Source organism: Opisthocomus hoazin, chromosome 3 (genome assembly GCF_030867145.1).
Source record: "Opisthocomus hoazin isolate bOpiHoa1 chromosome 3, bOpiHoa1.hap1, whole genome shotgun sequence".
In the NCBI taxonomy this organism is placed as follows: Eukaryota; Metazoa; Chordata; class Aves; order Opisthocomiformes; family Opisthocomidae; genus Opisthocomus; species Opisthocomus hoazin.
Genome location: NC_134416.1, coordinates 106201544 through 106228941, shown reverse-complemented (window position 1 = coordinate 106228941; position 27398 = coordinate 106201544). Strand labels below are relative to the sequence as shown.

At 45.5% G+C, this 27398-nt stretch overlaps 1 protein-coding gene across 1 annotated transcript in view; it reads left to right on the top strand.

Annotated features, from left to right (window-relative positions):
• The window catches only part of BCL2 (BCL2 apoptosis regulator), a 107496-nt gene extending 80295 nt beyond the window's left edge, over positions 1 to 27201 (top strand). The window contains exon 2 of the mRNA XM_075417168.1: positions 22447 to 27201. Coding sequence (XP_075273283.1) covers positions 22447 to 22581 — 135 coding nt within the window. The 3' untranslated portion in view covers positions 22582 to 27201. The remainder of the gene's footprint in view (positions 1 to 22446) is intronic.
• Positions 27202 to 27398: the final 197 nt, after the last annotated feature.

Below are 27398 nucleotides of genomic sequence, written 5' to 3'. Positions count from 1 at the left end.
GCCGCAAATGCCGAGATAGCTGTCACCGCAAGCGGTTAATCGGGGGCGAAAAAAGCACCAATGCTTTGTTCCCTGCGTCCTTAGTGAGGGGGAAGGAGGAGAGGGACTCAGCGGAACAACTGCGCCTTTTGTTTCGGAGTTCTTGGGAACAATTCTGCCAGGCAGCGCGTTTTCCCTCTGTTTCGTTGGTCTTTGTTGTTTTCCTATCTAATTAACATTCTGCAATGCTGTCATGAAATTGTTGTCCGTTTAAGGTCACAAACAGCTTCTGTCCTGATGAAATATGAATTGCATTAGTTAATTGAATCGTGCGCTTATTGCGTCTTGTGAATGGACTGAGCACACTTATATTCTTAATATATACTGAGCGTTTTATCGGTCTAGGGAACTTGTGGACATCGAAAATGCTGCTATCATTCTTTGCTTCACAACAGGGAGATTTAATTGGCAGTAGGTGGGGCTGAGAAGTGTTTGTGAAGGACAAGAACTGTAAGATCTCACATCTGCTAGCTGGGATGAGGTTGGCCCTTCAGTGATCCGGGGTCAGGTCGGAAAGCTCGAATAAACCCGCATTATGCACGGTGTCTCTGTGATGTCTGGAGAGACGGGAAGAACCGAGGAAGAGTAACGGAACATCTGTGGCTTTCTGCAGCAGCAAGCCTTTTGGGTTAAGTAACCCAAACCCCCAGCGCACGGTCCAGACCGTTCTCTTCCAGGGTCTGCCTGGTCTCTGTGTGGATGCTAACCCCAAGCCCCTGGTAGCACAGCAGGCTTAGCTCGGGGGTCCTTTTCGCAGGCGGGAGATTTCTGCGGGGACGTTCAGCTTAGCACGTTGAGGACCTGACCAAAGTGAAGTGAGAACAGGGGAACTCTCTTCTGCCGGCCTCAAGGCTGTGGATGAAGTAGGTGCATAAGGGAAGGGCAGGCTCTAGTACTCAGCCTTTACGATGTCTAAGATCGCAGAATCACAGAATCACAGAATAGAAGGGGTTGGAAGGGACCTCTGTGGGTCATCTAGTCCAACCCCCTGCCAAAGCAGGGTCACCCAGAGCAGGCTGCACAGGACCTTGTCCAGGCGGGGCTGGAATATCTCCAGAGAAGGAGACTCCACAGCCTCCCTGGGCAGCCTGGGCCAGGGCTCTGTCACCCTCAGAGGGAAGAAGTTCTTCCTCCTGTTCAGACCGAACTTCCTGTGCCTCAGTTTGTGCCCATTGCCCCTTGTCCTGTCACTGGGCACCACTGAAAAGAGCTTGGCCCCATCCTCCTGACACCCACCCTTCAGATATTTGTAAGCATTTCTAAGGTCCCCTCTCAGCCTTCTCTTCTTCAGGCTGAACAAGCCCAGCTCCCTCAGCCTCTCCTTGTAGGGGAGATGTTCCAGTCCCCTCATCATCCTCGTAGCCCTCCGCTGGACTCTCTCCAGTAGCTCCTCATCTTTCTTGAACTGGGGAGCCCAGAACTGGACACAGTACTCCAGATGGGGCCTCACTAGGGCAGTGTAGAGGGGAAGGAGAACCTCCCTCGTCCTGCTGGCCACACTCTTCTTGATGGATATATTGCGCCTGTAACCACTCAACGGTGGGCTCTGCTGCTGAACCAGAGCATTTCACGGTCATTAGCTGGGAAACCAGTAACAGAATACTGAATTTAATTTCTTTACATGGGTCTTGATTTTTCATGTAGTTGTTCAAACCATTCAGCATTATACATGCACACATATGCATTTACGTATATTTACACATATATAATATACATATGTATATCATATACATATGCATATCCAGGTATCTCCAATGCTTAGCCTTTAGATTTATTTGCAGAGAAAATGTGTTTGGATTCTGCATAATACTTATGCAAGATAATAGCTGCGACTGTTGTACCTTCCAGTTACTCTTTAACTTGACAGGTGGGGAGAGGTATCTGTTGTTCTGTCAGACAGTGCCTCCCATAGCTTGAAACGTTCTTTCATTCAACGTCAGGCTGAAAGAAATGACAAGCAATGTTCAGGCTGAAGAGTCGTCGAGAAATTTCTTGCCGTTATCATTTTCCACTCAAAAAGTGGAGTCTCCTTTTCTGGAGATATTTTATGTATCTCCTCTGGAGATATATAAAAGTGGAGTCTCCTGCTCTGGAGATATTCAAGACCCGCCTGCAGCCTGCTCTGGGTGACCCTGCTTCGGCAGGGGGTTGGACTGGGTGACCCACAGAGGTCCCTTCCAACCCCGACCATGCTGTGATTCTGTGATTCTGTGATTCAAAAACCGAGGAGGTACGCAAAGGCAAATGGCAGTCTTTCCTTTACTACAGCAAACTAATGCTGGAATATAAAACCACTGAAGATAAACACAGCTAAAACCCACTTGCAGCGATACACAATTTCCAGAGGGAAATGCCATGACCCTTTCTGCAAGAGTAACGGAGAGTAGAGGGTCTGTCCTGGAGCTGAGCAGGCAAGGGGAAACTCTTCATGGGGGCCCTCCGGGCTCTGTGCCTGTGTGGAGCCGCTCGTGATTTCCCACTGCGGGCGTTGCTCGGCGGCTGCTGTCGCGCTCGCCTTCCAGGAACACTCCTCCACACGCCCCAGTTGAGCGCCGCGTTACCACCGTCCACAGATGACGTGCTGAGATGCAGAGAAAAACTGCAGAGATGACATCTCGCCTGGGTATGTAGGCAAGGACTTTCCCTGTACGCTCAACAGAGGGGGAGAGAGGTTTCTCCAGCGGGCAGCCTGGGGATGGCCACGTTAGGCTGCTGCTTCTCTGAATCCCCTTCTGGAAGAGCTTCTCCCTCTCTCCATCTCTGTATTTACTGAACCTAAGGGGACCCGCCTCCGGGTGTAGTTGTTGCATTACAGAATCACAGAATCACAGAATAGTAGCGGTTGGAAGGGACCTCTGTGGGTCATCTAGTCCAACCCTCCTGCTGAAGCAGGGTCACCCAGAGCAGGCTGCACAGGACCTTGTCCAGGCGGGTCTGGAATATCTCCAGAGAAGGAGACTCCACAGCCTCCCTGGGCAGCCTGTTCCAGGGCTCCATCACCCTCAGAGTGAAGAAGTTCTTCCTCATGTTCAGATGGAACTTCCTCTGCTTCAGTTTGTGCCCATTGCCCCTTGTCCTGTCGCTGGGCACCACTGAAAAGAGTCTGGCCCCATCCTCCTGACACCCACCCTGCAGATATTTATAAGCATTTCTAAGGTCCCCTCGCAGCCTTCTCTTCTTCAGGCTGAACAAGCCCAGCTCCCTCAGCCTCTCCTCGTAGGGGAGATGTTCCAGTCCCCTCATCATCCTTGTAGCCCTCCGCTGGACTCTCTCCAGGAGCTCTTCATCTTTCTTGAACTGGGGAGCCCAGAACTGGACACAGTACTCTAGATGGGGCCTCACCAGGGCAGATTAGAGGGGGAGGAGAACCTCCCTCGTCCTGCTGGCCACACTCTCCTTGATGAAGTTGCAGAAGTCCTTCAGGCAGGTGGGTTTCCTGCGCTCCCCAATCCCTCCGAGATAGTCATACCTGCTAAATCTTCTGACTAAGGAATTTCCCACCTCCTGCCCGCGTCACTCGGTTATCGCCTCTTCTCTCTCGCTTTGAATTCTCGGCGTTTAGCGCGGTGCCGACAGCTCTAGCTGAGCTGCTGATGACTGTCCCCGCCCGCATGAAAGGGCGCGGGAGGTGAGTAAGAAAGGGTGGGCGTCCGCCATGGTTTGGTGACAAGAGTGACGGCGGTGGGCAAATGACTGAGAGCGAAAGTGGTGGGATGGGGCGTGAAGGTGATTGACAGTGGTTGCTTAGTGGTCTGGAAAGAGGTGAGTGAAAGTACTCGGGTGGGGGGGAGGGCGGTTTGGGAAGCACGGCTGACCGTGAGAAAGACGCCGCTGCATCACCCGGGCCACACCGCAGGCGTATGTGCTGTAGCCTCTTTGGTGAAGGCAATTTCAAAAGACTCCATGTCATTAAAAATATTCACGTGCTTCCATCCGAAAATATATAATATAGCGAGGCGTAATTAAGGAGGAGAGGAAATGAAAAAGATTCAAGGAAGGCTGAAGAGTAAAAACAAACTGAGGAGTCCTCTAGGGAGAGCAGAGCAGAAGCGAAGACTGATACAGCCTCGCAGATGTCAATGTGGCTTTGTTGTCTTCTGCAGCGCCGTCACCTGCAGGGACGCAGCCTGGGGCCCTGCTCCTTCGGGTGGTCCTCCACCGGGACCCTTCTGCCCCAGGGTCCAGCCACAGGGGCCGGCTGCCCACCCCAGGCTTGGCAGAGCCATCGGCTGTGCCTCTGTGGCCTCCTCCAGTGTCCACCCCAGCCCCGTGCCGTGCAGGGACACCTCTCTAGGTGGCAAGGGGTGATCCTCAGAGCAGCTGGGGAGAGCCTGCTCCCTGCTGTAATTAATGCACTTAATAAAACGCAACTGATTGCCAGTTGTCCATAGCTGGATGAAGGAGTGAAGGCAGCCGTACGTGAACAGCAGCGTTTTGTACCCTGGCACAGGCTGAAATTCGGAATCGTTAGCAGGTGGCTTAGCTTTATTCTCAGTGAAAGAAGGAATACAGCTATCTTTTTTTTTTTTTGTAATACAGCCTCTTGCCTTTATGTGGCTCTCATTATATGTTTAATTACTATTCCTTCCATTTGGATAAAGGCAAATTTTTATTCTGTTTACTTTTTAGTTTCCATTATAGATTTTATGCAAATGTTCCTTTTAAAATTAAAGAACATCCCCATTTTAAAAATCTGTCTTGAACTTATTTTCTTAACCTTTTATTATGACTGGCATTCAACTGCCAACAATTTCTTCGAATACTAAATAGTCATGTTAGTTTTCCAGATAAAAGATGTATTTTTCTTAAGTTAAAGTTTTCCAGATAAAAAGACATATTTTTTTTTCTTAAGTTAAAGGTGCTAAGTTGCTCATTTTATAAAATTTCTATACAAATCTTATTTTAGGAATCCATGGGGTTTGTCTCAGTCAAAGTCTTTTTTAGTTAGATGAACGCTAAAAAGCTTAGAAAAAATCTTTGTAAAACACTGAAGGACACAAAACTCCCCTGCTCAGCTAATGCACGAGTATTAAAAATTGCCCTTCTTCACCAAAACCATGTTGTTTTCTTCACCAAAGCCAGACTGTCCTGTGCTTAGCACCACCTGCTCCAGATTAAGCTGAAGAAATGCCACAAGAGGCAGGTTTAGGATAATCTCTTCTCTCTCTCATCTTTCCCCCTGTCCTGCATAGTCCCCTTGAAGACCTCACACTAATCCCAAGAATTCAGAGATTTATTTAATCCTTCAGGCATAAGGCTTCCAATATTATTATTATTATTGTTATTATTGTTACCACCACTTTTATTATTGCTACTACTGTTACTGTTATTATGGAATGACTGTTAACAGGTTTTGTTTGCAGTTGAAATAGTTAATTATTCATTGAAGCTTGCTAAACTCACTTCTCAGCATCCTATAGCGATCGTCAAATTTAAATACTTTATATTATAAAATCATCTAATTGTGCAAAAGTATGTCCTCTTACCAGCTTTGAATTTCCTGTCTTTCCTCACGTAACTGAAATGCCTCTGTTTCTGGCATGATGAGGACCAGGAGTGCTGCATCTCCATCCCTACATTCCCTCTCCCTGTCACTCATTCACTCCTTATTGACAGTTTTTTTCTGTTCTTATGGTCTCATTGCTCCACTGTCAAATAAACAGTGCAGAAAAGTCAAACACAATTTTCAGAAAAGGTCTTTTAAATCCCAGCAATTTTAATTAAGCTATTATCAATGCAATGATTATTAATGCATAATATTAAAATTTTAGGAATAGGATCAGGAATTTAACTTCCTCTGTCCCCATTCGAACTGTAGCTTTGTAATGTATTACCTGGCCCAAGACTTTCAATGTTTGCACCTACCTAACTTCAGACAACCGAGCAGGAGGTCCCCCCCTGTGAAACTCAATCTGCTCATTCAGATGTCTGCTCATGTGCTCAGGAAGCTAACTTGAAAGCATATTTTTTTGAGATTTAGGGGAGCGGGATACATTCCAGTGAGAATGAGAAAGACCCCTCTTGGGCAATACAGCACTGACAGTTATTTGCCCAGCCAAAAGCCCACCATTTCATTAAAACTTAAGAAGGTAGGTAAAAAGATAGTAACTGTTATTTTGACTAGGGAACCGGTTCAAATATCTTACCTTCTGTTAAGGACCCTTTATCTTACAAAGCTTCTGCTTCTTTACTTTCAAATGTTCTGAAATCCCACAAATGTCTGTGAGAAATTGAGGAAGCTCAGAAGCTGAAAGGTCACCTGGGAGGAGAAGGGTGGCTCCCAGGCGCAAGCTGGCCAACGCTTTGCTTTAAGGAGCCTGACTCCTGATGGAAGAGAAGCTACAGAACGGAGGGTCGGATCACTCTTCTCTGGCAGAAAATGTGATTCCTTGCGACTGAAGATGGCTTTTCCCGCCGGTCAGAATGAGACTGTCGAGACCAACGCCCCTGGTTGTCCCCAGGAACGCAGTCATGAGGAACGTGAACTCAGCGAGCTTCTTAATTTCAGCCAAAGCAAGGGGTATCATGAGACACTGGATGAGCTTTTCTTACCAGTAAGTAAGAGAGACTGTCTGGGAACGAACATCATTTGGCTCGATAGAAAACTCTGGGTCTGAGACAAGGCTAATGGCTTTGACCCAGTTGTTCCCAGTTTCATGTGCAAGCCTGATGAGGCAGTGAGATCTATGCCAGTTCCGAGCGTGGCCAGAAAAGACTGTGCAAGAAGGCGTTTTGGTTTGTTAGACAGAGAGTGAGGAAACCTTCTGGGGAAAGGAGAGCCTAGAAAATGGAGAGAACCAGAACAGAAGTAGATCCTGCAAATAAGCCAGAAGTTATGAGGATCTGGGGAACATATTAGTCAGATATCTCTATTAAAGACATCTGTCTATATGGCAGCATCTTGTGAATTCAGAGAACACGATGCCAATTGCGACCATCAGAGAGTCATAATTTTGGTAAGTGCATAAAAGGGAATTCAGTAAAACTGGGAAGGTATCAGAAAAAGGAGTTGGATAAGCGTTAAGTAGTTAGACAAATGTAAAAAGCTTAAAAGCAAAAGAACAATCGGAGTATCTTGCCGTGGAGGATGATTTCAATAATAATAGGCAGTAGGGAAATGTAGCGGAACAACATCGTTATTTACCTACCAACTGTTCAGGAAAGAAAGACTGGGCCACAGAGGCAGAGGTACAAGACAACTTGAACATTATTTAGCTGAACTTGAAGTGGGAAGGACAAATAAATAGGAAGACAAATAAATAAATGCTGAACTAGAAATTCCAAAGCATTTTAACAACTTTTGGAAAGTAAAGACATTAGCAAGTCTTTGTTACTAATATCCAGCTTAAGAACTAGAAATTCCAAAGCATTTTAACAACTTTTGGAAAGTAAAGACATTAGCAAGTCTTTGTTGCTAATATCCAGCTTAAGAAGAGGAAACAGAGGGAGCAACGTTAACTCAAAAGAACTGTTAACAAAATTGTGGTAATAGGGACTTTGGCTACTCCCCGATGCTTGGCCAAATAGATCGAGGCACACAGAGTAGCGGAGAGACTTCTTGGCACTTGATGTGATAGCGTCTTGGAGAAGTGACACACAAAAGGAAGAAACTAGTCTTAACTCAGGTATTAATCACAAACTTATTTTAGCTGACTCACTAAGTCTTAACATCTAGGAGGACCAGAAGGCTGCTTCAGTATGGCAGCTCCTAAGTTCATGGGCCGTGCCTTTCATCTTTTCGAGGTGATGCTATTTCATTTTCTTTAAAAACTGTGACATAAATACGTATTTTAGTATCCAAGAAATTCAACAAACTTCATCTTTCTTCTCCTAAATCTACCCTTAAAAGTTGGCCAGAGGTGAAGTACTAAACACAGCTTTATGAGCTGCTCCTCCTCCCAGGAGCGTGAAAGCCTTCAGAGAGCGTCTCTTATGGCTCAGCAGCTACCAGCTTCTTGATAAAACACACAGAAACGCTGCGCCTTCCACACGTTAGGATTCACTGAGCAGGGCTGAACTACAGCTGCACAGTGCCCAGGTTTCCCTGCTTCCCGAGCACGGCTTCGTGTTGGCTTCCTAGCAAGCCAGACACAACTGGTGTTTGCACCAAGGCTTGTTTCAAACACTCCTGCCCAGCCCTTCTTGCTTCTAGAGGAACACCACCTCAGCTGAGGGTTATTGGAGATGCAGACGGGGTGTTGGAGTCTTACCGAGCGCTCGTCGGGGATGGTCTTCACTGCAAGCCACCGCTGTGTCACCACACAGCCTTGAAGCGTCCCCTTGGCACAGCGCCCGCGGTGACTTGGCAGTTACGTCCACCTAGGCTGCACTCGGCGCGGTGGCAGCCAGCCGCAGTTAAAACCTGCTGGGACCACAGCTCGAGCACGGTTAGCTGGCACGGTGACAATCACGTCTTTGTCTCCGCTCACTTCGGCTCTCTGGACAGGAATAAGCAACAGGACGGCAAGGAAAGGCAACAACTTGTGTACGCACAAAGGCTTCGTGGAAACTGTGCGAGGTGGCACTGGAGGAGTGAAAATGAGTAGTGATAACGGAGATGGTGAAGGAAGGAAGGCTACTCAGGCATAGAAAGAAGGAATCACACAAGGAATACCTGAAGAAACAGACATGAGAAGGAGAGCAAGTACGTGAACAAAGCATGCAGAAAAACCCAGTGAAGAGGTACAATAAGGGAGTGGACAAAGATGACAAAATCAAACTAAAACCAGCATGCAGGGTCAGGCAGGCGTGAGAAGACGCTCACTAACCCTCCCCTGGTTCTTATATACGTAGCAAAGCCTTTGGATGGGACAGGAAACAGGCAAAAAGGATGCAAAAGAGCAGTGTGTTTTTTCCAATCAAAAGCCATCTGTAACCTATGCTGAAAATGTCTTTTTTCTTCACTTCAGGCATATTAACAGTTTAATATAGGATAGTATCGCTGGTGACACTGAGAACGCTGGGCTTTAATGAATCAATAGATTTGTTTCATCTTTAACTAATTTGAACCTTTAATCCTCTTGCTTGTGCAAAGTCTTCTTCCTTCAGGTCAAAGTATTAAATAGGCTCAAGAAGTAAATAAGGAAATAAATACCAGAAACCCCGTGGGGAACATTTAAATTAAAGTTTTCTAATAGTCAAATCAACTTAATGCCGTGATTACAGGCTCAGTTCAGCTTCTTCCCCCCCCCCCCCCAACTGTATGGCTAAAGCTGTGGGAATAAATAGCCAAAAAAAAGGAAGGGGCTTTGGCTTTCTTTTAGTTTCTTGACGCTTGTGTCGCTCTAGATTGTTTTTTGGTTTGTTTGGTTCTTTTTTTTTTTTATTTTAACAGCTCTCATTATAGATATACAAGAACTTTTAAAACACAGATTTGTAAAAATCAAACACATAGCCCAAAACATTGGCCTGGAAATTTCCCCCCATGTTTCACGCCTACGCCCATGTTGGTTATGCATCTGACTGTTTTTATGGATATAAGTCATACTGGTGCAAGCCCTTATGTAGACAAAAGTCTTGCTGATATAACTGTCTTCCACCAGCACAACATGTTTCAGTTAATGAGTCAGAATACACTTTGATATCAGTATAAATGGTTCCTCCTGCGGGGAGGATTGCTTCTTTAGTCTTAAAGTGTAGATAAGTTCTGAACTTTTCTCTTCCCTTGCTTGGGCTTAAATCAATCAAACTCATATCTAGGATTTCTCATCCAGAAATAATACAGCTTCTTTTCGTCGCCTTGTTGACTGCTGGTCCCTGTCCGTGTTCTTCCTGCTATTGTACGGTCATCAGAAAAGGATATTTCTAAAATCCTCTTGAAAGCAGAAGTTCTGTTTCAGGCGACAGCAACCGCAGGATCAAACGCCTCCAATCTTAAAAGAAAAAGAAAGAAAACTGACTCGAAAGTTTGAAGCTAACAAATGGTTTGTAGTCGGTGGAGACCAAACTTGTATTTAGCATTGAGGAAGCAATGCCTTTCTGGTCTCCGGTGGAGCATCTCCTGGACAGACAGGCAGGCACACAACAAAATGAAGTCTTAATGCCGTGAGCTTCTTGAGAAAGCTACAATAACATTCTGGCAGACTGGGCTCCCTTGGCTCCTGTACTCGCTGCAATTTGAACGTCTCTTTCAGTTTAGCGTGATGCTTGGCACATTTCCCAACCTTACATTATCTGGGAAGAGAAGAGGAGAGAAGCTGGTATGTTCAGGGAGCCTTTGAAGAAGCTTCTTCACAGCTTGCTCATAGCATAACAGTTGGCTGCGTGTAGGAGAAGTGTCAGGACTGCAGCTTAGGCTGCTGGGTTGAAAAGGGTTTAACTGAACTGCATCCAGGCACCAAGATGCGCAGATACCACCGCAGTGTGTGTGGTGTAAGAACCTAGACAGAAGAAGATTAGATCGTAAATCAGACAGAATTTTGCATGTGATTTCCTGGGTTTGTCTAAACTTATAGCAGCAACAGTTAATTATAGGAGGTTCTGAAGGCAGCTCCTGGGTGGGTTATGTCACTTACATGTTAAATTCCAGCCAAAAATTGCCATCTGAGGGTTACCCCTGTGGCAGGAAGCCCCTAATGATGCAAAGCTGATGGAAACAATCCTTGTGCCTTCCCACTCAGTGCAGCAGATCTCAGTGATGGAAGATCTGGGTGAGAAGCAGCAGGCTGACAGCAGTGGCAGAACTCCAATGAAAAGAGCATCAAGATGGGCACAGGTCATCACCTGAACAGAGACAGGCACAGGAGGTGGTTGCACACAGGAGTTACGTGTGGTCATCCTCTCGATGATTGCTGTACCTGCTTCCACATTTAGTCCCTCTCCTTCTGCCCCATGTGAGTCCCTCAGCTCTTGTAATCACTCGCTCTGGCTCTGAAGCAAGGGCATCTGTTTAAATGCAGATTAATGCTTTAATGAAATTCTTCAGGCTACTTAGAAGTGACCGGGCCTCTCAGCAGCAGCTGCTGGCCCAAGAGCCACAGAGCCCATTGCCGTACGGGCGAGGCGGTGCCGTGAGACTCTCTGTGCACAGCAGGATCCATCATTTTTTCTCCAGCAGTGCCTCAGGGCATGTCTATATGACACTGCACAGGGGTACTTGAGCCACCTCGAAACGGTGGTTGCACTGGTTTCACGGCAGCAACAGCCAACCCACCTGGAGCAATATTCTCATGTACCTACAGCGCTCGCACCCCTGTGCCTGCCCCGGGCTTGTTCGGTGCGAGGTCGGCGCTCTGTTCCTCTCCATGGAGCTGCACTCTGCCATGCCGACCCACCTGCACTTACAAGTATTAAAAAAAAGTAAACGGCCAGGTTTAGAACCGTAGATTAATTCTGATCTGCGCTTTCCGACCTGTGGGGTCTTATTTAATTTAGAAAGTGGGAAAGCTTTCAAGCACTGATTTCATAGGTAATGCATTTATTTTTTCTTGGCTGATATTCCCAATTTTGTTTTTTTATTCTTTCCTTTGAGTATCTGAGATTTTGCATGAAGTTTCTACTCACTTGGAAACACCAACACTTGAAGTAATTACCGATCTTTCCTGCCTGCGTTAGCGGCCTTCTCCTTCCTCGTGCTGTTAGTTCAAGGTCACAGTGATAGATTTAAATCCTTCATGAATTTTCATCTGACTTGCCGTCCACAGAAATTGTTCATTAAAAGATCCAATTTCCATTGGCATTCTCCCTTTCAAAGGATGTCAACAGGAAATATAAACGCTCAGCCCTTCGTGAATGATCTGCAAGGACATGCAGGCTTGTGGAAAAAAAAAAAATAAAAGCAGCAGTTAACCAAATCCTTTAGTTTCTGTTTTGAGTGACTGGCCATAGGAATGCAGGCTAAGCTGTGTTTCGGCTGTTCCCAGGGATGTGTGTGTGGAACTTGTTGATAGTGGTGGGTCCTTCAGGCTCCAGTGACAGCTATGTGGCCACTCCGATGATCACTGTCCTGTAGCGGAGCCAGCCCGTGCCTCCTCTCAGGAGCACCAGGCATGAGAGAAAACAAAGAGGGATTTGTTGTTTCAAAGGACTGGCACTCGTACCTCCTGCTCTACCGAAAAAGAGAGATCCTAGGTCAGCTCAGCTCTCACCCTACGGTCCCAGCAACCATTAGGTTGTCAGGAACTGCGTGGCTTGCTCCAGCAACTGATGTGAATGTCTGATAGACGGGAGAGCTGAGCCTTCTGCCTTTCAGGACCTGTAGAGGATCCAACTGGTAGGAGCAAAACAACTGACTTCACTGGGAACTACATGTCACCACCAAAAAGAAAGATAAGACCACCACAGCCTTAAACTTTCAGTGTTACATTTGAAAAATCTTGCCAGTGTCCAAGGTATATGTCTTTCACAGTAAAAATTACTTGGAGTGTATCGTGAAGGCACAGACACAGATCAGCGCTGAACATCTGGTTAAAATAAATTGCAGTCTTATTTTGCAAATAAAAGTTCCTAGGGTCTACATGACAAAGTCTGGCCAGCGTAACTATCACATGGGGAAAAAATCACATCCCTAGCCTGCAAAGATAACTATTTTGGCGTGATTCCCTTCTCCACTGTGCAGACTTACGTAGACTTACACCAAGTAGAGGAGTCCTTTTGCCAGTATAACTCACATTGTTTGGGAGGTGCTTCAGCCATGCCGGCAGACCCCTGCAGCTGGTATGAGCCGTGTGTCCATCCAGGGATTTGGCCAGGACAGTGACACCAGCAAAGCCCATGAAGAACAGCATAACGCTGTTTCTCTTGCTTCTAGTCTCTAAGATGTTTTTCAGTTTTAAAGCTTCCTGCTGAAAGGAAACACACAGAATTTGTGCCCTCTCTTGTATCGGCAAGACAGTATTTCTTTTTAAAGAGGAATTAAAGCATACATATGGGTAGGAGGTGTGTCGCTTTCAGACATCCCAGTGCTTGCTTTCGGGTGGAAGGAGGATCCCACCTCTCCTGTAGGATGCCTGTTGTTTGGTTTAGTGTTGGTTTTGGAGGTGGAGGGGCAGAGATGGTTTGCATTTTATTAAGTCTTCATATTTTGGTTTTGCGTGGTGGCATTTGAATAAATCTAATGGTCTTAGTTAATGGATTACAACTGTGCATGCAAATGAGTTTGAGCTGTTTTGAATAACAAAACAAAGTCCTTCAGTCTGGTTGTGAATTGTGTTCTTACACTCTTACTCTTCCTTGTTCTTTCGTATGGTCCCTGTTAGCTCTTACCAGATAACCTTTGCCAAAGGGCTTTCTGGATGAACCCAGAACCTCATGATCTACCAGCCAGCCTTCACCTACGAGCCCCCCGTAAGGCAAGGCAACTCATAAGGCAGGGCAACTCATAGCACTGTCTTGGCTTAAATGTAGAATTCAGCTTCTTGTGACAACAGGCAGTTTTCACCTCTCCTGTTCAGACAATGCATTTTGTCTAAATTCCCACTTGCCTCAGCTTACGCAGACTCTCCTCATTCCTTTCCCTGCTCCTTCACCCTCCATTTGTCTCCCAGGTCTTGTGCTTTTGCACAAGTGGGGAACAGGACAGAAAGGACAAGAAGGAAGAGTGGAGGGCAGGTACCCAAACCAAAAGCAATCTCTTCTGAGCAGATGCAGACCAAGAACCAGGGAGGTTGTGGAGTCTCCTTCTCTGGAGATATTCCAGACCCACCTGGACAAGATCCTGTGCAGCCTGCTCTGGGTGACCCTGCTTGGGCAGGGGGTTGGGCTGGGTGACCCACAGAGGTCCCTGCCAACCCCTACTATTCTGTGATTCTGTGATTCTGTGATTCTGTGAAGAACTTCCCCTGATTTTAATTTCCCATTATCACTTAGCTGTGAGACGATGAGAACATGGAGCAAGCCACTGAGAGGCCTCCACTCTTGTGTGCACCATGTTGGAAATGGGGGACTTGCAGCTTGCTCCGTCAAGCTGCCTGACAGCCAGGACGTGTCTGCCTCCCCTGCACCTAACACTGACACACGGTACCTGGTGGAGCACAGCACCCAAGGGCTGACTTCAGAAATGGCAAGAGAAAGCAATGACCAAAAAATTCTGCCTCAAATAAGGCTTTTACAGGTGAGCAGAAATTATTTGGGCCACTAATGAGGTGCGGGCTGCCAAAGAAAACACATGCACAAATTCATATTTTCCAGGTGGCTGCTGGTAGAAGTGTAACTGTCTGTTGAAGCCCACAGCATAAGCTTTTTTTTGCACTTATTCATTAAATCGCAGATTTATCGTGAGGTTACTTTATCATAAGGTTCTCTGTGTTGCCTCATTCCCCTTGTAAATCAGTCGATTGTCACAAGGTTTAGAAAAACGAAGAGGCTGCTTCAGGTCACATGAGGAACGGGTGGCACCTCCGCAGAAGGTGCTGGTGGCTCTGCATGACCTGTTGCTGCGGGAGCACCGAGAGCGGCCAAGGCCACCTCTCCAGCTCTGCGTTCCTCTTGCTCAATGCCAAGCACGAGTCAGCCAAGCCGAAGGGATTCGGGTCAGAACTGGATGTTGAGACAACAAACACGGGACAGAGCGTTTCCGTGAGGGATGTTAGAACAAGCGGCAGAAGAAGGCGTGACTGGTCCCTCGTGGTTCAGCCGATGGGACAACCTGCTCAGACTCGTTCGGTTTCACCCTTCTGGCTCACATGCGCGCTCTGCCTTTTCTGGCCGTCCCTGTCTTGCTGTCTTGCTTTACCCTTCCTACCTCCACTAATACCTGCGCCTAGAGCCCAGCACAGCTGGACGCCCTTGTTGAGTAAAACCCTCTGTGGCCTTGACGACGAACGCGGTGCCACGGGCGCTTTGAGCGTTTCTACAAGCAGCTGCTTTCGGTTCCCGTTTCTCAGGCAGTTACGTGATTTAACTCTTTAGCGGCAGCCCGAGAGCTGCACGGGGGATGTGTTCACATCTCCCTCTGTGACCGGCGTACCCACCACAGCCAGATCTTCAGATGTGGGCTTTCCAATGAGGTAGGCTATCTCAGTGTAAGGGCACTCATACTGAAAGTAAATGACGAGCAAGATGGAGAATTTAGGCAGGATTTTGAGACAAACAGGCCTTGCGTTATGATTCAGACCCCTTCTGTCATTATTTTCATTTTAAAGTCATTCCGAAGATTTGACAGGGGTCCTAATGTATCTGGCTGCTGTTCAGAGGATGCAGGTGTAAGAGTGGCGTTGTGGGATGAGGTGAGTCCCCCACTTGTGACACTTGTTCTCTCCTCCGGAGTGATCGACAAATCCGTAAATGGGTGTTTGCTGAGTTTCCTGTCGTACGTGACTGTAAACTCTCTAAAACGGGTTTGATAAATTTGGGAAGGAGGAGAAGAAGGTGGCCGAAAACTGAATGGTTCTCAGCACAACTGAGATTTGTGAAAATACGTGCAGGGTCACATTTGTTTTCCAGGTACGAGTTAGACACAGCTTCTAGCACACTTCCTAATAGGGTACCTTTGGAAAATAAAACTAAGACTGCTAAATATCGACGCAAACAAACAGCAAATTAGTTGAATAGGATTATCAACCCACAAAAGATCTGAAAAGAAAATTGTGAAGGATCGAGTAGAGCAGCTTTTGACCATGTTGTTTGAACGTGGAGGATTTTGTCCAGAAGGCCTTCTCGGCTTCTTTCTCTCATTAATGCTAATATTGCTGCCTCAAAAGTGGCACCTATTAAATACCACCAGCTCATTGCTGTAGTGACGTTACAGCTGTTATGCTGCTGCCAGAAATACCTCGTTTCAGCGTGGGCCTTTCCAGGAATAAGAAAACAAGGCAGCTTCCACTAGGTCTGGGCTTTTGCATATTGCAGAGCCACATCTAACTGAATTACGTAGAGACGCCAAGATTAAATTACTGAAACGTTTCTCATGCTGACTTGGTTTAACAAGAATGCAGCTTAGTCTGAACACGGCATGGGTCCCCGTGCAAGCTGAATGATCAACACCTTACAAATCCTGTGTTTAAGGAGATGGCTTGACCATCCCTCAAAGCCTGGGCTTGTCCTTCATCTCACAGTGGTCCAGGGGAAACCTGTCTGCAAGCAGGGTCGCTCTCTGGGAGCGTGAACAAGAGGAATAGTCATCCCCGTTACTGTAACTACTGACTTTTATGTATTTCTAAGCATATGCATCAGTTTTCATGAACAAACCTAACCACAATTGGTCCTTGCTCCTCAGAGTGCCATGTTTAGTCAGCCTTATGCAAATAATATTTCCAGTGATTTCAACGCACACAGACTTCAGTGAGAGCCTGGCAAGACTAGGACCTCCCCCGAGGTCACAGGCCCACTGATGCAGGAATTTATACAAACAGCAAGGACGAGGAACAAAGAAGTTAGGCAAGACCACTGTGATGAGAACCGGCTTCGTCCAAAGTCAGAAACCTCAGATATCACTGGAGAAACGAAAGGGTACGCAGACAGAAACTAGCACATCAGCTGCAGACTTAAGACTATATCGGGCATTGTGGAAACAGAGAATTCAAAACAGACCCATTTCTACCGCAGGCAATGGTGAGAGGGGGGGAAAGAAAACTCTGGATGAGGCTTTCATCAGGGGTGCACGTGCCGAAGCCGCTCCCCAGGCAGGTTCTCTGCCCGTGGTCAGCAGGGCTCGTGTGGTGACACCTTGTTTTCCTTCCCGTTACAATTCGATAAGGTGCACCTGGCTGGGCTGCCAGCGTGTCGGCACTCCCAGGCGGAAAGAGATATCGGCCTCTCTGAAGATAGCGACCTCGTGGAACGTCACACCTCGGCACAACACAGCCAAGGTCTGAGCTGTCCTTATTTGCATGTCCTCGTGACTTAGGCTTGCAGAAAAGACCCATAAACTCTTTGGGGAAAGAACAGCTACAGATTTGTCCGTTTTTTCCTGTTCCAGGAACTTTTCTCGTTAGCTTCAAGATGACATTTTAATGAGGTTTCACCGCATAGAAAACATGGGACGGTTTAACCAGCTCTGTCCGCTCCCTCCCCAAACTTTTTCTGAAATGAGTTCCCGTTCGGGAGAGAAAGCTTTTATGAGAATTTGTGTCGTTCGTGTGGAGGCAGGGGTGAGGGAGAAGTCACTCAGCTGCTAAACCTTGGCGTCGGAGCTTCTGCCGTTCCCTCTCCTGCCCCGTACCGGGTGGCCAAGCCGTCGTGTTCAGACCTGTGCAAGTTCCTTCCAAAGCCGGGAGCCGGTGTGTGTTTGTTTGTTTGTTTTGGAGTCACGGGGAGGGCAGCGTAAAATAGCCGCAAGGCAATTCCCGTTCGGTAAAATGGAAGTCTCGCCGGCTCTTCATTCAGCACAGTGTGGCTCAAGAGGATATCCTGCCAACCCGATGATAACGAGGGAAATAAAGTCACTTCCTCGCCAGCTGTTTGATTCAGGTAGAAAAAGGAAGCCTTCACTTCCTCGCGTTTGCTCTCCCCCTCGGCCAGAAATGCCAGGCTGAAACCGCCTTCGCCCTCCGGGTTTCCAGCCGGGAGCCGTCGGCTCCGCAGTGCTTCGCCGGGCTCGGCCGGCGGGAGGTGAGGGCTTCGCGGCGGCCGAGGAGCCGCGCGCGGAACAACCTCGGCTCGATGCGCGAGAGAGCCCGCGTAGCTGAAGGTGACATTTGTGTCTTGGGTCGGAGCTGCCGAGTTTGGGCCAGCGGAAGAGTGGGGTGGTGAGATCTGGATGCTTTGCTGGGAGACCGCCTTGACTCAGCTCCTCCGAGGGTGACAAACTCCGCTTTTGCCCTGGGCTCCCTGCAAATCCCAGCAGCTCCGGCCAGGGACGCGCTGTGTCCTCCCTGCGTCTGGTTCATCGGGCAGGAGGGCAGCGAGGGGTGCCCTCAGGGCCGTCTTTCCGGCCTGCCCATCAAGCCCAGTGGGTGAGGGTGCTTTGGTGGCAAGAGGCACCAGCATCTCGGGTGCTTCGGTGCCAAGAGGAGCTCGGGCAGAGCATCGTTCCCTTCCCCGCTGCCGCCTCCCTTCCTTCACAGAACCGGTCAATGTAAAGCTGCACAGTAAACCAGCGATGGACTGATTTGACTTAATAAAAGCCTCTGAAGAAATTGCTTTTTAAAAACTTACAGAGCTGAATGAAGGGTTCTTTTCCATATACTTTCTAGCTGCCCTGGTACAATTTTACATCCAGGATATAACTTTCCATTAAATTTTCAATAGGTAGGTCTTAAAAGCAACCGTTTTCTTTCCAGTTGTGTAAGAGTTCCAGAAAGTCTGGCCGAGCCAGAACTTGCCTCAGTCTATTTGCCAAGGAGACCCTTGCTTTCGTTATAAAGAGTGCTTTTCAGAGGACATCAAGTGTTTCAAGCAATTTTCCTAATCTTGTTTGTTTTAGCACAGATTCTCTTATTTTAAACAGACCGGTTTAGGCGACAAAAATCCAGTGACAAATACAGGGGTTTACGGAAGGAGATAAACCTTATGGAACAGTTGGGATTCTGGTCAGGGCTCTCTTTGTGCTAAAACAGTTTTCAGCAACGGGTCACGCTTCCCTCCCCCCCTCTCCTTGTTTTAGTACATAAAATGGACATGTGTTTATTTAAAACAGGTTTGAAACTTAAACAAATAGTGACAGGCTGTTCAAACAAGCTTCGGAAATAGGCCTAATCAGGATGTTTGAGAAGGGGAGGGAGAACGATCATAAAGAGCTACTTGTAATATATAGTGCAGACACCACGAGGTTAGGTTCATGTTATTGTTGCAATAATCTCAGACGAGAAAGCTCTGCATGCTGCACATTTTTTGTTAACATTCCTCTTTTGAGCCATAGGTTATGCCATACTTTTTGCCTTGTCTTCAACTTTTACCGTAACCCTCCGTCCGTCTTCGTACCCAATACCAGGAGCTCTACCGAATCGTTGTCCCAAACTGGGAGGAACGTTCCTAAACTGGAATAGAAGGGAGGTGCAAAATACACGCTCATTTTGATACTGATACTGTGTGTGCATCAGCTGTCATGAGTATACGGAAGTGAGACCTTCCCCACTGAAAGAAACCATGGAAATCCTAATGTTAAAATGTTTTCACATGACTTGCATTTCCATAGGGCTTTTTTTTTCATTTCCTCTCTTTTCCACCCATAATAATACCACCAAGTGTTGAACTTTACCCTTCTTGTATTTTTATAAGGCCTGTTCTTGAGCTCCCTATACAGACAGTGCTCTCGTGGAAGTCAGTGAGTTTGCACTGGCGACAACAGGGTTTAGCCCAGTCTGTAACATTTTAGGATATTGTGTTACTTCATAGCCTTGAGGAGAAATAAAAGCAGCTTTCCAAAGAGCTGCGCAGCAAACTGAGTCAACAGCACAGCGGAACATTAAGGCCAGAGCTTGCAAACGTCTGTTTGAAAAGCCAGGCAGCTACGCAAAAGTTGGCAGATTTTCTGCAGAATGAAAAGTTTGCATTAAAACATTCCCCCCCCAAAGATTAAGCTGCTTTCACTTAAGAATATACCTGTGGAAACCCAGGTTTGAAAATGATCACCTGGAGGAACAGGCATTGAGAAATAGCAGGAGCCAGATGTATTTTCAGGTCGATCTGTTGGCCAAAGCCTATAGCGATTCTGTTACCGACTCTTACCTACTGACACCCGCTCTCACCTACAACATGCACCAAGATTACTTAATGTCATGACGTATTTTGGAGGTAAATGCCTATTATTTGTTTGAATCTCACTCAGTGTCTAGTGAACAGGATTAAAAATGGCAAAATATTGAAAAACCTTACACGCCCTCTCGTGGTAAAACCGCGAACCCTTTCATTCTGACAATAACTAGAGATGGCTGGTGGTGGACGCTAATTTAACTACCTAATTTGTGGAAAATTAACTCAGCTGGAAGGTTTATATTAATAATGGAGACGTTTCTCTCCTTAATTCCTGCTGTAAGCCGTGACAGCTATGCGTTTTTAGATGGCAGGTTACCTCCTAGCATAGTAACATTACAAAACAGCTAAAGGCACTGTGGCATAAATAGAGAATGTTAACTTTTACCAAAAATGGGAAGTCTAGAGTAATAAAGGTAGAGACAGAAACCCCCACGTTAGATCGCTATTTCTTGGGTTTATCTCAGTAGTTTGGGAGCAGACCTGGACTGGTTGCACAAGAAAAGGGTTGTCCTAAGTGATGCTATCAGTTTTGCCACTTTTTTAGTCATTCAGCTTCGCTATTTACTGCTTTCATGCCATATACTATGGTTTAGCTGCCTCTCAGGAATGCTCTGAAGCTTCAAGTTTGTTAGGAATTGCAGCCTGAAAGAAAGGCGTAACGTGCAGAGTATCACCAGTCTGATCACTAGCCCGGTCAAATCCCTTTGTGTTTATGAGTCACAAAAACTTTATCTTGCTACTTGAACAGCCTTTCCATTTGGTGCTTGCACGCACCTCCAGACTTTCCCGGAGTAGTTTCAAAAACAGCTCTCCAAACATGGAGGACTGCAGCTTGAAGGAAGAACCTAGGGTGGTTTGGGCTGGGCTGAGGGAGAGGACTTCTCCCACACCTCACACCGGGTGACTTGTGGGCAGCCATGAGATGTGGCATCACTGTATGTTTCCCCTCCTCTTCCTTGAGCTGAATGTCTTGGCTGTAGGTTGGAGGGCCAGGCAGACTGACAAGCCAATCCCATGGAAAGACAGCTCTTTTTTAGGCAGGGCTGGGTTACTCTTCTGTCAGATCAGATGGTTGGCCCAACGGACCCTACAGCCAGACCACTGCCCTGTCCAAGGCATGATTAGTAGGAGCACATGACCAAGGCGTCACCCCTTTTGGTGACAGCTGTGAAAGACCATCAAAAGCGTAACACAACCCTAACAGCTTTAGTTCACATGGAAGAAACATCTGTGGCTACTACACGGAGTCTTCTGAACTCATCCCAAGCGAACCGACTAAATCCTGCCTTATTTTCAGCAAAGCCAACCAGCAATACAGGTGCCCCATGTCCAATGGAAACGAAAGGTTTGGAAAATGAAGGTCCATTTACTACCTTTATGTATGTTTGTATATACAACATTCAGGAGCCAAAATGGTGGTATTCATATTGAAAAATGCTGCTCCTATATTGTCTGTTAGACTGGGCATGCCTAAAGCAGAAGTCGTGACCATCAGTAATTACAGCAATATTTATCATTTATCTTGTGGATGTTATCTACCTGGACTTTAGTAAAGCCTTTGATACTGTCTCCCACAGTGTTCTCCTAGAGAAGCTGGCAGCTCATGGTTTAGACAGGTGTGCTCTTCGCTGGGTAAAAAACTGGCTGGATGGCAGAGCCCAGAGAGTGGTGGTGAATGGAGTTAAATCCGGTTGGCGGGCGGTCACAAGTTGTGTTCCCCAGGGCTCAGTTTTAGGGCCAGTCTTGTTTAGCGTCTTTACCAATGATCTGGATGAGGGGACTGAGTGCTCCCTCAATGAATCTGCAGATGACACCAACTTGGGTGGGACTGTTGATCTGCTTGAGAGTGGGAAGGGTCTGCAGAGGGATCTGGACAGATGGGATCGATGGGCCAAGGCCAACTGTATGAGGTTCAGTAAGGCCAAGTGCCGGGTCCTGCACTTGGGTCACAACAACCCCATGCAACGCTACAGGTTTGGGGAAGAGTGGTTGGAAGGGACCTGGGAGTGCTGGTCGACAGCTGACTGAACACGAGCCAGCAGTGTGCCCAGGTGTCCAAGAAGGCCAACAGCATCCTGGCTTGTATCAGGAATAGCATGGCCAGCAGGAGTAGGGAGGTGATCGTGCCCCTGTACTGGGCACTGGTGAGGCCACACCTCGAGTGCTGTGGTCAGTTGTGGGCTTCTCACTGCAAGGAGGACGTTGAGGTGCTGGAGCATGTTCAAAGAAGGGCAACAAAGCTGGTGAAGGATCTGGAGAACAAGTCTTATGAGGGACCAGCTGAGGCAACTGCGGTTGTTTACTCTAGAGAAGAGGAGGCTGAGGGGAGACCTTATTGCACTTTACAACCACCTGACAGGTGGTATCCTATCGGTAACTACCGATAGGATGAGAGGCAATGGCCTTAAGTTGCATCAGGGGAGGTTTAGATTGGATATGAGGAAAAATTTATTTACTGAAAGAGTGGTCAGGCATTGGACCAGGCTGCTCAGGGAGGTGGTGGAGTCACCATCCCTGGAGGGGTTCAAAAAATGTGTAGATGTGGCACTTCAGGACATGGTTTAGCAGGCATGGTGGTGTTGGGTTGACGGTTGGATCTGATGATCTTAGAGGTCTTTTCCAACCTTAATGATTCTATGATTCTGTAAAGAAGTAGGAAGGAGAACTTTGTGTTAAGCACTGCACAGAAACATAGCTCCCAAATCACTGTTTTAATAGCTTTGTGTGGCGTTTTTTGTGCCAGTGATTGCTGGATGACCATTGAGTGTGAAGAAGCTGCCCTCCCTCTCTGAAAAAGTTACTGTGATGCTGATATTCTTTTATTTCCCTTTCTAGGATGCCTTCGTGGAGTTATATGGCAACAGTATGAGGCCTTTGTTTGATTTCTCCTGGATCTCTCTGAAGACTATCCTGAGTCTGGTTCTGGTGGGAGCTTGCATCACTCTTGGCGCTTATCTTGGACATAAGTAGAGTCACCCAGTTTATCATGGATTACAGAAGTCTTTCAAAACAGCAAAATAATATTTTTTTTTCTGTAGCACAATGATATTTTATGAGCAAAACAACTTCCCAGCTAAAGATTAAATCAGCTATTACTGCCAAAGGAAATATCATTTATTTTTACATTGCAGGAAAATTATTTATTAAAAGATATTTACATTTTAACCTGCTATTTTCAGAAACTCTGCAAGTTGTATCTGTCATCACGTCATGTTGTTATTCTTAACTTTAATGAGCCCCAAAGTATTTTAGGATCTTTTTTTTAATTAATGCAGCTGGCTGGATTATTTTATCTCTGAAGAGCAAATATACTGACAAAGACCTACCTGCTTACACTTAGGAGGGCAGTTACTTGAGCTGCTGAAGGCTGCGTAATTGCGTTGATTTTCCTTGCGTTTTCCAGATGGCTGGGAGGGATCTGAAGGACAAGGTCAGTGTGAACAAAGTTCTCACCCTGTCCTGCTGGCAAGAACTGGCGGAGTAAACGATTCAACGTGGTACCTCTGGGGAGTCAAAACGGCAGCTTCTTGAAGGACACCTGGCTATCCCTGCAGGAGAACAGTCGGAAATAGGAATGCCAATGCTTTGTACACGTGCGTTTTCAAGTTACCAGTTGTGCCATCACGCCATAATCACAATACCCTAACACATGTCAACTCAAATACTTTTTTTTTTTTAACAGAAGTGTGAAGTTAAATCTTTGGGGCTTGCAGGAAATTGCCGTTCCAATGATTTTTTTCTCAGCAGTGAAACCTTTCTGCGGCTACTGACACAGAAACATCAGGAGACCTTAAGTGCCTGCTTCGACAGAGCAGAGCTGGAGTCTGAAGACCTGACCTGTGTCCCACTTCAGTGGGCTCATATCTGCGACTAATCCTGTTTACTTACTGAGTTCCTCCGGGGGTTTGAAACCAATTAGATGCGGTCTCTAAATCCCTGAAAGTTGAAAAAGATCTTAATTTTATTTGGCAAGAAGCAGACCTCAGCTGAGTTACAGATTAGCTCTGACTATCCTTGTTTATCAAACTGGACACCAAAATCAAGTTCATTTTCATAACAGGAAAAGAAAGTGAGCTTTATCCTCCTGCCCCTTGCCCTCAAAATTATTTCATGGTAATAATTTCCTAAGACTGTCGACAGAAGAAAAGATGATGAAGAAACTCCGAATCCTCTCTCTGGACAGAGACTCTTTGACACTTCGATCGCGCAGGTGCCTACTGTCATTTCAAGCAAAAATAGGGTGGAGGAAGAGGGGAGGTGAAGTCATCTGCTCATGGTTACAAAATGCAACTCAAGTAAATTTAATGCAGAGTACTCAGTGTACAGTTTTATAAACAGACCTGTGTTCTGAAACCAGATGTGTCAACGCATTTTCAAGCGGGGCTTTCCGTGTGCTCGGAGGGGGCCGGGAGCCCCAGCGAAGCCGAAGAGTCTGAAGCGTGTCCCACGGGCTGCTCCGAGCCATGGAAACGGCCAGCTTCAAATGTTTCAGTAAATCAAGCGCTCCTATTTTTTTCTATGAAACTTTCGAAATCTGGGATTTGTAGGTAAATGGATGTCCAGACATAAAAGGAAAAGGTTGCAAAGCTCTGGATAAAATGTACCGTACAATACACAAGTGCTCTAAGGATGAAAAAAATACAGTGAATAAACTGTAGATTCAACCTCAAGATTTCAGTCTAACAACTTTGTGGCATTATATGCAAAATATCTCCATTAACTTGGGAATGTAATATGTTCAATGTTAAGGCTGTAGTTGATGTTGTGTCTTCAAAGCTGCTTTTTTGTTTGTTTGTTTGTTTGAAGAGTTGTACATCTCAGCATTTTTACTGCTATGTAGTCACGGCACCTACACTTTGTATGAGCAAAGATGGAGCGAGCTTACATTTCAAATTTGAATTTACTTCTAGTTTTGTAGAAACATGGAAAGGAAATGTTTCTAAGAACGCGAAAATGTGAACTGTGCTTGATTAAATGAAAAGTCGCACCGTCAAACAAAAAGCACCTGCAACGTTTTCAGAGTGCTGCTGACAGAAGTGGGCACGCTCGTGTAGGGTTCGTATGAAAAATATTCAACATGGGAGCAACCGAATACTGTGGATTGAGTGTGGGCTTTGTTTATTTTCAGCTTCCAAGCCGAATTTGTCTGCAGCCAATTTCACAACTGAAATTGGCTGGTATCGAGCTAATGTTTCATTTCACAATCGAGTCTTCGTTTCAATTTGTGCCCATACGCCCATTAAAGTTCGTGAACTATTAGACCTCAAATTGTTTCAATATTGTTTATTTTATTAAAGGTTTACATTGTCAAAAGTAGTAAAAGAGTAACTATCAATTCCAGTGCTGCTATACTACCAGGATAATTTGAATGGGTTTTATTTTTTAATACCTTCCAATGGCAAAAGTTTTTAAAGCTGCTTTAGAAATAATATGAAGAAGACACATGATACACGTTTAAATAAATACTGAGGATGTTGTGTTCTGTTGTGTCTACTCACTGGACTTCCCAGTGTATTAGTTAATACCAGGCAAAAAGAAGAGTCGTGATGACTGTTGATGATTTTATTTTATTAAAGAGCTAATGGAGTTTTCCCATCCTGACTGCAGAATAGTACAGTATTGTGGCTGCATTAGGTATAATGATAGTTGATAATACATTTATTAACAAACATATTAGAAACATTGAATGTATATAAAAGCTTGAACTTCTTTAATAAAATCCTCTCCTCTCACTCCTGCATTTCTTTTGCAATAATTCCTGCCTATCCTACTCTTCATTACACTTTCACATAAGATTTTTTTTTTTTTCCCCGCAAAATGCCTTACAGATTTCCATGCTCCAAGACAATGCTTCAGTGAAAATCTGTTCTCTGTCACTATGTACACACGCAGCTGGCCACTCCCAGCGTATCCAAGTTGTAAAAGCGAAAAATATAAAAAGAGGGACACTTCTGAGGTTGGTTAGGTGTGGAAGATCAGAGGACCACAAAGGAAGTGGTCAAGAAGTGGAGGGAAACAAAGAGATCACTGGAATATCTCCTTGGTTAAAGATGACTGTTACCTGGAATTTGTTCATCTCTCATCCTTTCCTTTGAAAAAGGATGATATAAGGGCAGAATAAAAAATTACGGAGACCCTGCAATTGTTCTTCACTATAAAACTTTGTTAATTCTGAAAGTGGTCTTTTGCAAAGGAGGAAATCTGTAGGAATTCGTGAGAAATACTTGATTTTGCTGTATTCAATTTATTTGTCGTTAATTCTTTTTCACTCCATTTATTAAGAAAATAACAAAGGAAAATATTTTGCTTCTGAAAAAAAAAATCTGTAGGATCACCTAAGATCAGTAACTTAGGAGCAGATGGAAAAACAAGGAAAACATTCTGCAAGTTAAGTACTCTGAAATCAGAGCTGACACAGAGGACGTTTCTTGCTAAAACAAGCACTGGATCCACCAAAGGAGTCATGGGGCTGTCTAGGTAACAGAATATACAGATAAGGAAGGGGGCTGGAAGAGATGGAGAACGACATTGGTATGTAAGAAAATCTCGACTTTCATATGACGCAGGAGTTCACTCAAGATGGTCTGAAAATAACTGTTAACTAAAAAGAGCTACAAACGTGTGCACTGCATGACTACAATGAGTAAAAATTTCCAATGACAAAATTATTTGTAAATTGTTATAAGAGGATCCAGTCACTATGAAAGTTCATCCTGCCTGAGCAGGGTTGCACTAGTAAGGAACGAGTGCGAAAAAAGAACGTTTCTCTGAAAACAGCCATGCAAAGGAAACACGAAGGTGATGCAGTTCAGAGGACGCAGACCCAGTACCCCCAGTCCTTGCATGCACCCAGTCTCCCCAGCTGAGGCAGTGGGAACCAGCTACACGTAAGGACTGCCTGCTCTGACCCTGAAGCAGGACACTGTCCTTAGCTGTGCTCCGGCGCTCCACAAACCCAAAGTCCTATTGATTAAAAGCAGAGCGAAGTAGCGTGTTAGAACCCTATCTTTTTTTCCCTCTCTCTATCTTTAAACAAGCTAGCAAAGTGATTCATTTGTATTTTGAGTTTATGGCTCAGTACTATATGAAAAACTAAACATCTTTTGATTTATGAGTAGAAAAATTCTTTCTCGTTGCAAAAGCCTGGCTTTGTTTTTCGTTCCTATCTCTCTTTCAAACAAGGCTAAATACAAGGAAAACAAAAGAGCTAATTTAATCTGTATTTGGTTTAAATCACGCTTCTATACTAAGTTAATGCAGCTTCATCACACAATGAAATCTTTTTCAAGAAGTTATAGAGCATTAAGAATTCAACACAAAAACTGTATATTTTTATAATTTAAATAGCATATTTTTTTTTCTTTTTCTTCTGAATATTTGAATTTTAATTATCACCAGCATAAGTGTACATAAGCAGATAGCGTTTATCCAGTACCTTTGGATGATGTATGTACGGTAATGTAGTTTGTCAGTTTATCATCATTTAATATGATTACGTTGTTCTTTGTCTTTAAAATGTTATAAGAACATGCTGCCATTAAACTTTCCATGTCTGTCTAGTTAATATTGTGAAAAAATAATAAAGCACACTGTGAGTTACTTGTTTTCCATTTGCATTGCTTAGGATTTGTTGATAAAAAAAAACTACTCGAACATTTGGAGTGTAACCCCGTAAATGAAACATAGCGTTTGCTTCCTGATGCCATTCTGCTCGGCATTGGCCAGCCTTCCTCAGACGCCTCTGCGCGTCGAGACGCAGTCACCCGGATTTGATAAGCTGCTGCTGC